Source organism: Doryrhamphus excisus, linkage group LG10 (genome assembly GCF_037039965.1).
Source record: "Doryrhamphus excisus strain RoL-2023G ecotype Guam linkage group LG10, RoL_Dexc_Guam_v1.1, whole genome shotgun sequence".
Lineage (NCBI taxonomy): Eukaryota > Metazoa > Chordata > Actinopteri > Syngnathiformes > Syngnathidae > Doryrhamphus > Doryrhamphus excisus.
The window spans coordinates 4,234,138-4,243,467 of record NC_136366.1 but is presented as its reverse complement, the minus strand read 5'-3'; the positions used below and the strand labels follow the sequence as shown (position 1 = coordinate 4,243,467).

At 42.8% G+C, this 9,330-nt stretch overlaps 1 protein-coding gene across 3 annotated transcripts in view; it reads right to left on the bottom strand.

The window, feature by feature from the left end:
- Nucleotides 1-712: 712 nt before the first annotated feature.
- LOC131119916 (LIM domain-binding protein 3) overlaps nt 713-9,330 on the bottom strand; it is a 31,843-nt gene continuing 23,225 nt past the window's right edge. The window contains exons 6-15 of one of the 3 annotated variants that reach the window (XM_078793865.1): nt 7,676-7,839; nt 7,561-7,600; nt 6,658-6,747; nt 5,500-5,556; nt 5,074-5,249; nt 4,633-5,008; nt 4,385-4,565; nt 2,788-2,908; nt 2,606-2,721; nt 713-2,503 (exon numbers count right to left, since the gene is read on the bottom strand). In XM_078793865.1, coding sequence (XP_078649991.1) covers nt 2,414-2,503; nt 2,606-2,721; nt 2,788-2,908; nt 4,385-4,565; nt 4,633-5,008; nt 5,074-5,249; nt 5,500-5,556; nt 6,658-6,747; nt 7,561-7,600; nt 7,676-7,839 — 1,411 coding nt within the window. In that variant the 3' untranslated portion in view covers nt 713-2,413. The remainder of the gene's footprint in view (nt 2,504-2,605; nt 2,722-2,787; nt 2,909-4,384; nt 4,566-4,632; nt 5,009-5,073; nt 5,250-5,499; nt 5,557-6,657; nt 6,748-7,560; nt 7,601-7,675; nt 7,840-9,330) is intronic. The other 2 variants (XM_058064786.2, XM_078793866.1) reach the window with 2 other exon arrangements.

Here is a 9,330-nt window from a genome sequence, read left to right as displayed (position 1 = left end):
ATCATTTATACTATGACTGTATAATGTATACATAATATTATACACAAAAAATAACTAATTAGTTAAAAATCTATATTTAAAACGAACTCGATGTATTATAGTTGATATAAAAATACGTAATTTTTTTTTTTAAATAAAAAAAAATGAAATAGTAGCGTAAAACGGTGTTGTAAGGGACGGAGGGGTAATAAGCAACCATTTCCGGGAAAATTCTGACTTTTCATGTTAAACAGGAAGTTGCTTTGTTTAGTTTTGTTTTTTTTTCCAAAGAAGCATATATTCTTGTACAAATCGTTCAAAAAACATTTTCCCGGAAATTGTCCCTTATAACCCTGTTTTACGGTATATTTAAAAAAATGATTGTGTATTTTTGGCACACGCTGTAGCAAAGCTAATGCTAGCAGTTTATTTGCTAGCGTCTATTATTATGACTACTATACGACTAGTGGTACTTTAAGGAGTATTATGTTATTATATATTAATATAATAATACTACTTAATAATAAATGCAATAATTAATATATATTAATATTATGTATTATTTATTTTGTGAAATTACAAAAAGTCAATAGACTTTTCCCAAAGTCATTGTACATGTGTCATGTGACATGTGCCCATGTCTCCAGACCACCAAAAGTACCGTCCTCCTAGCGGTCTATTTAGGAATTGCAATGAAATCCTGCAGCTGATGTATTTGAGCAGACGCAAGAACCGCAGCAAATGTCTGACTTTATTCCACTTTTGGCAGACAAACCCTGGCGGCTGGGGTCCGTCCGCACCTCCGCCCGTCCGTCCTGCACAAAGACAAAATCAAGCATGCACACATTCGCTCTCCAAGACACATCGTCAACAGGAAATCAAACCGGTGTACTTTCACCACGGTGTGTTTAAGGCACAAATGACAGTGGAAATATTGCCTTCTTTCATGGTTTGAAGACAGACTTGTGACTAAATCAATTCATACACTTTAGTTCCTGTTTCAGCCTTGTCTTCTGCTCACAAAAAAACAAACAAAACACCCAAAAACACTTCCGGCGTCTTTAGAAAGAAAAAAAACCCAACCTGAAATAAGATTGTGTGACGTCACAACAAACACAAAATCATTTGTGATGAGCACCAAATTGCAAATAAACACCAATCCTTTCTAATGGACACCACGTGGCAGCTTCTTCTCTGCAGGGATGGGAGTCCACTACAAGACCCCCCCCCCACACCCACCCACAGTGACAGTGTGATGGTCTGTGTTTGTATCGTGGGACATTCTGAGCTTTGATAGAGTGTATGAAATAGTGAGTAGCAGTCTCTGTTTAGTTCAAGTGTCTAACATAACGTGGGACATTCAAAGACTATTTTGGAGCGTCTGTGCTCAAGTTCAGGTGTCCCACAAAGGCTGGACACATAAGCAAAAATATGATACAAGAATATAAAAATTATAGTCATAATATAATATTCATTTAAATATAATAATATTTTTATTACTATTTATTGTTTTTTTAATTAGTTAATTTTTTATATTTATTTCAATAATAAAGAGTTTCATGTTTTATATGTATTTTTTTATAATTCATTATTAATCATATTCAACTATTTTTTGTAAACGTCCGGAAACGTGGGCAAATAAGCATATATAATGATGCAGTCATTTATTTAAAAAATGATCAAAATAATATAAAGTATAATTTGTGATGGATTTATTAAAATATATTTCGATGTATTGTTTTAAAAATTGAAAATTATTTAATTTTAATTATGATTTCAAATAAAGTATAAAATGTATAATATTAATCACATTAACAAGTGACAAAAGTGACAATTATACATATTTTTTTACATTCAATATACACTCTAAAATCAATAAGAATGTTTTTATTAATTTAAAGATATATATTAGATGTATATATACATATATAATATACCGTAATTATTTAGTGTTTTTCATGTTTTTAGTTTTTATTTTAAATAATTGTGTGTTGAATATAAAATTGTTTTAAATTAATTAATTTAATGACACTTTGAAAAATAATAATAATGTTTGTAGAATATAAATAAATTAATTATACAATATTAAATAAATCATAATAATAATAAAAATAATAATAATGTATGTAGATTATAAATAAATTATTTATACATAAATACATTATAATAATAATAATGTATGTAGACACGTTATCCATCCAGCCTTGAGGGGCAGTCCGTGGTTAGTTCAGGTGTGTGTAAAAAGGTTGGGATATTTTCTCCAGTCACCCGTGAGTTGCTTTTCGCAGCCTGAAGTGTTCCACGTTGTCGGCTTTCAGGTCAGACTGAGCAGAAAAACAAAGTTTGTGGTGTCTCAAAGCAAAACGTTGTGTGTGTGTGTGTTTTCTTGCACACGCGTGTAACAGTGAAGAGCAGCAGCGTGCTTGTCGCCAGGTTACACGTTGATGGCGTGAGCGTGCTTCTTGCACAGAGGTTTGTCTTTCTTGGAGTAGAAAGGTTGACCCTCCAAGTTGACGTGACAAACCTGCCGGAGACGCAAACCAGAAGTCATCACTTGACCCTTTTCTCACCACATGATTGGTCATCAAGCAAAAGGTCGCCCCGCCCCCCGGGGGGTCTCACTCACCGCGCACACGAAGCAGGTGTCATGCCAGGTGTGACCCAGAGCCTCGATGAACTTATCTCCAGCTTCCACCGGGAAGTCACAGCCGTGACACTTGGTGCTGAACAGCGCCACGTAATCTGAGAGACCACACCTCCGTTAACAACCTTGGCTTCGCCGTGGCGATGGCGATGGCGGCAGCCCACCTTTCTCGCAGTACGGCTCTCCGTCCTCCATGTGGAAGAGGCTGTTTCCGAAGGCTTTTCCGCAGGCTGCGCACACGAAGCAGGTTGTGTGCCACGTCTGCCTCAGAGCGTGCATCACTTCCTGGAACACGACAACAAAGCCGGTAGTGCATACTTCATGTACTCTATATAGGGCCGCACGGTGGTCGAGTGGTTAGCGCGCAGAGCTCACAGCTAGGAAACCCGAGATTAATCCCACCCTATGTGACTTTTTTTCCGGGGACTCCGGTTTCCTTCCAAAAACATGCTAGGTTAATTAGCGACTCCAAATTGTCCATAGGTATGAATGTGAGTGTGAATGGTTGTTTGTCTATATGTGCCCTGTGATTGGCTGGCTGGCGACCAGTCCAGGGTGTACCCCGCCTTTTGCGCGAAGACACCTGGGATTGGCTCCAGCACCCCCCGCGACCCTCGTGAGGATAAAATGAATACATTAATGAGTTCTCCTCCTATTTTGTGTGGAAGCGGTAACTTTTTGGCTTCTTATTTTGTCTTTCCCCACCCTCGGCCATCTCTGTGTGGAGTTTGCATGTTCTCCCCGTGCATGCGTGGGTTTTCTCCGGGTACTCCGATTTCCTCACACGTTCCAAAAACATGCTAGGTTAATTAGCAACTCCAAATTGTCCATAGGTATGAATGTGAGTGTGAATGGTTGTTTGTCTATATGTGCCCTGTGATTGGCTGGCCACCAGCCCAGAGTGGACCCCGCCTCTCGTCCAAAGACCGCCCTCATGAGCATAAGCAGTAAAAAATGAATGAATGAATGAATGTACTCTTACTCTATATACTTGTACTCCTGTATTACTTGTTATCCTGTATTTCATATGCAGTATTTCATATATGGCTGGCATAAATACAACCACATGTAAACATGCACACGCACAGCATCACCTGCTCCGATGCGATTGCTCCTCTGCAGTTACATTACAAGAATGTTTTTTTATCATTTTAAATATAATTAATAAAATTAATATAATTAATATAATTAATAAAATACTTAATATAATAAAATATATTATTTTAAATAAAAGTTAAAAATTATTTTAAACATTGTAAATATAATTAATAAAATAAATATAATTAATAAAATAATTAATATAATAAAATATAATATTATTTTAAATATATATATTAGATACAGTATTTATTTTGTGTTTTTATTGTTTTTCATTCATTCATTCATTCATTTTCTACCGCTTTTCCTCACGAGAATCGCGGGGGGTGCTGGAGCCTATCCCAGCTGTCTTCGGGCAAGAGGCGGGGTACACCCTGGACTGGTGGCCAGCCAATCACAGGGCACATATAGACAAACAACCATTCACACTCACATTCATACCTATGGACAATTTGGAGTGGCTAATTAACCTAGCATGGTTTTGGAATGTGGGAGGAAATCGGAGTACCCGGAGAAAACCCACGCATGCACGGGGAGAACATGCAAACTCCACACAGAGATGGCCGAGGGTGGGAATCGAACCCTGGTCTGCCCTTTTTATTGTTTTTAATTTATTAAAAGTTGATTTAAGGTATGATTTTTCATGGATTTTCCCGGCCTTACCCCCATGATCTTGGTGCTGCAGCGTGCACAGGTGGGGGCGAAGAACTCCTCGTAGCATTTCTCGCAGTAAACGTTGTTCTGCTCCTCCACGAAGCTGACGTCAGCCAGCGACATGTTGCAGTAGTGACAGTTGAACTCCTCGGGGTGCCACGAGCGGCCCAGTGCCACCAGGAAGGGACCCCTTAGAGAAGAGGATAAAAAAATAAATTTCATCATAACCGACAATAGAGAAGGGGGGCGTGGCTTACCGGATGATGCTGTTGCAGGCGCCGCAGAGTGGCGTGCGGCTGCTGGCAGCAAACCTCTCCGCCCTTTGGGCCACGCCTCTGGCCACAGGCGGGAAGGGAGCGGGGCTGGGATTGAAAGGAGCGGGGCTGGGAGTGACGGGGGCGGGGCTGGGGGCAGCAGGGGAAGGGTTGGGGATGTACGGCGGCGGAGGAGGCGCCGCCTGAGGCAGCGGCGGCGCCTTGACGACGGTGGTGGTGGTGGTGGCCTTGCCGGGGTCAAACTTATCTGCAAAGGAGGTGTCGGTCACCCAGGGGGGGCGGTTGGAGGCGGCGCCGGGACCGGGCTGAGGTGGGGCCGGGGCGGCGGGGTGAGGTCGCGGCTGGGGCGGAGCCTGAGCTGGAAGCCACAGTTTGGTGTTGGTCATGTGACGACAGCGAATCACGTGACCGAGCCGAGCTCACCTGGTTGGGAGGGGTAGATGCAGGCGGTGCTGATCACCTTGGGCGGGGCCGAGCCGACGGGTATCTGGATGGAGCTCTGCTGGGTGGGCGGGGCCTGCTGGGCGGGGGGTTGCTGGTATGGCTGAGGGGGCGGAGCCTGCTGGGCAGGAGGCATGGTGGGGAGCTGACCGAACTGGCTGCAGAGGAAACAGGAAAAACGATGCGTTCAAGTACCAACGTACAGTAACGGCGATGAAGAGCATGATGGTTCCTGTGCTGGTATGATGATGAAGATGCGATGAGCAAGCATCTAAAGTCACTTTCATCTTCTCCGCTTCTCCAAGAACGGTTAGTGGGAGTTAGCCACAGAAGAGCAAATGGTCAAGAAGCTGAATTAAAGACCAGGCCGGGGGCGTGGCTTCTGGGGGGGGGGGGCGTAGGGGGTACCTGGACATGGCAGCCGTGTGCTGGACGCTCACAGCGGCGGCAGACTGGCGCTTCATGCTGCAGGTGTGGAGACACAAGAGCAAACATCACCGCTCGTGTGTGGCCCCTTCAGGGGGGGAACGGGGGGACTCCATCACAACCCTCGACAAGAAGCAAGACCGCTACATGGCGGCGTCTGAATGGAACGCATCAACACTTGCCCTTCGAAAGGACCCAGAAGGTCATCATCGGAACCACCACTTGGTGACATCCAAACAAACTCTAGTCCCTGAAGAAGCCTGATACAACACAACGATGACCAAACATCCACTTTCAGCCTGTTTTCCCCTCAAACTTTACTCTCCCAGCAGCACTTGAATGCAACACATTGGAGCAACCGGAAATTTGTTTACATTTTTACATACAAATCTTTTACGACATGGGGTGTCCAAAGTTTTTTGTTTTTAATACATATGATGCATTAACGGCGACACGGCGGTCGAGTGGTTAGCGCGCAGACCTCACAGCTAGGAGACCAGGGTTCAATTCCACCCTCGGCCATCTCTGTGTGGAGTTTGCATGTTCTCCCCGTGCATGCGTGGGTTTCTTTCCGGGTACTCCGGTTTCCTCCCACATTCCAAAAACATGCTAGGTTAATTAGCGACTCCAAATTGTCCATAGGTATGAATGTGAGTGTGAATGGTTGTTTGTCTATATGTGCCCTGTGATTGGCTGGCTGGCCACCAGTCACAGGGTGTAACCCCGCCTCTCGCCCGAAGACAGCTGGGATAGGCTCCAGCACCCCCGCGACCCTCGTGAAGATAAGTGGTAGAAAATGAATGAGTTCTCCTCTTATTTTTTGTGGAAGTGGTAACTTTTTGGCTTCTTATTTTGTCTTTCCCCACCCTCGGCCATCTCTGTGTGGAGTTTGCATGTTCTCCCCGTGCATGTGTGGGTTTTCTCCGGGTACTCCGGTTTCCTCCCACATTCCAAAAACAAGCTAGGTTAATTAGCGACTCCAAATTGTCCATAGGTATGAATGTGAGTGTGAATGGTTGTTTGTCTATATGTGCCCTGTGATTGGCTGGCTGGCCAATCAAGCCCAGTATCACTCCCTGAAACCCGGACCTGATACCAGACAAACCATGTGATAACCTATAAATACAGTGGCAAGGTTACCTGTGAAGGTCATGCGTTAAGTAGGCGTGTTCCAGAGGCCATATGGCGGCAGGGGCGGGGCCAACAGATGTTTGGGCATGCTCAGTAGGGCTACAGTGTAAGAATGTTAGCACAAATATGTTAGTACACGTGTACACACACACACACACACACACACAAAGACGAGTGTAAGGTCATGAAAAGTATGTTAGTGTGTCACGCAACAATCCAAACGCTACTGTTGCTCGGCAACAGAACAACCGCAACCTCTAAAAGCTCGACATCGATTCATGGGGCCTGACCATGGTACTGCACGGCGCATAATGGAGGATGATTAAATAAGTGCTGGGGCACCAGAGAGCTTCATCCATCAGGACCCAGACAGGCGGGAGAGTTAAGAGGCCTCCTCCTCCTCCTCCTCCTTGTCCTCCTGATGTATGAAGCGCATGGACGCAGATTCAATTTGGGCTGAAAGCAAAGGAACCTTCTGGAAGGATTACGATAATTAGATGACTTCATCAGTGTGGTCCACTATGAGATTCTTCCTATTGAGGGCGTGGCAGCGGGGTTTCCATGGTTACCATATAATGTATAAAATACTGGCTGCATCATACCTTTACGCATACAAACAATATCTTGATTATTATGCGAGTTCGAGTCTACTGTATCTGACACCTGTTGTGTCATTAGATTCCAATGAAGACATCTTCATTGTCTTCATTATCTGTCCTAGCGCGACATCTTGTGGTCAATTGTGGTCACTACAGCAGGATAATGCTGTAGAATGCATTGAATAACCATTTAAGTGTTCAGCAGATAATATTTGAAGCAGGCTGGTGGAGGTGAGGAGGGGCGGGGCTTGCTGTGCAGGTGAAGAGCTGGTGGGGAGGGCGGGGGAGGGGGGAGGGTGTCCACGCATCCTACCTGCTCCTCCTAACCTCCTCCTCCTTCTCCTCCTCTGTGACTGTGGGTACACAAACACAATTAAGAACATGAGGATGTCTTAGTTTTATGTTGAAGTGATTTTGGTTTGACTTACAGGAGTCGGTTCCCGTCATGTGGGCCAGGACTTGGAAGGACTTGGACTGCACGTTGGCGCTGCGGCGACCCCATTCGCCCTCGTCTTGGTCGTTCTGTGCACTCTGGACGGCCTGGTAGACTGGGGAGGCGCTGTCTACAAGGCGCTCTTTGGACAGCGGTGGACTGCAACCACACATACGGGGCGCCCCCGCCACCCCCACACCCAAACCCCAAGCATGTCAACCTGGGGGAGCTTGGAGGGCGCATTAAGGGACCAAACGCTTCATTTTTGAACTCTTAACGGACTTATAAATATAAATATCGAGCAAAAATAGGGGATTTTTGAGTGGGATTTGGAGGAGAAAAAGATGAAATAATAAAACAACACACACACACAGAAGCATCACAACTTTCCACGCAGAAGGAGAAAAAGGAGCTCAGAACATTTGTAGGAAGGCAGACAGTCAGAAGGCGAGCAAGCGTTCACATGGCGGAAGTCGACGTTCGATGTTTTCATGCCTCACAAACCAACTCGTTAGTCACGTTGCTCAGCATAAAACTCAATGTGCCGTTTGACCTTTCACCTCCGACAGTCATCACAACCACAAGGACCCGATGCTCACAACACGACCATGAACAAAAGCTTCCTGCGGTCCTGCCAAACAACTTCTTCGCCTGACCGGGCGAAGCGACAACACAAGAGGGTGGAGCAACTACTCCGAAGAGTCAGGAGATAAAAGATGGCTGTGGGTAGCCATGGCAACGAGGCTAAACTGTGTGAAAGGGTATTCTTAATAACGTTTGTACTTTTCCTCCCTGCTGTGTTGGAGGAAGACTAAAACCAATATTAAATGTCAATGCCAGGGGTGTCCAAACTGTGGCCCTGGGGCCGCCAAATACGGCCCACTGCTGTTTTTTTTTTTTTAACCGGCTCTTCAAATAAATTAAAATATATATATAACATTAAATAATATGATATGATAAAAATGATAAAATAATAATAAAAATAAAAAAAACAAAATATTTTTTTACAGACTCTTCAAATAAAATAAAATAAAAAATAACATTAAATAAATGATATGATAAAAATGATAAAATAATAATAATAATAATAATATATTTTTTCTACCGGCTCTTCAAATAAAATAAAATGAAAAATAACATTAAATAAATGATAGGATAAAAATGATAAAATAAAATAATAATAATAATTTAAAAAAAAACATTTTTTTACCGGCTCTTCAAATAAAATAAAATAAAAAATAACATTAAATAAATGATATGATAAAAATGTTCAAATAAAATAATAATAATATAATAATAAAAAAAACATTTTTTACCGGCTCTTCAAATAAAATAAAAAAAATATATAACATTAAATAAATGATATGATAAAAATGATAAAATATAATAATAATAATAATAAAACAAAAAATATATATATATATTTTACTATATTAGGAAAGCAGGAAGTGAACAAATGTAACAGTTACTGATTGTAAAAGTACCAGATGGAGGGGTAGGATTTAATAAGCTTTGCTTCTTCCTACTCCTTTTGGACATGTGGAACTGTGAACTGATTATGGGATGCATTCTATTGTAATCTGATGCATGTTCAAATGAAACAAAACCATTTTCCTTCGCATGGCGATGGCTTTCCTTTTCTTTGACGCA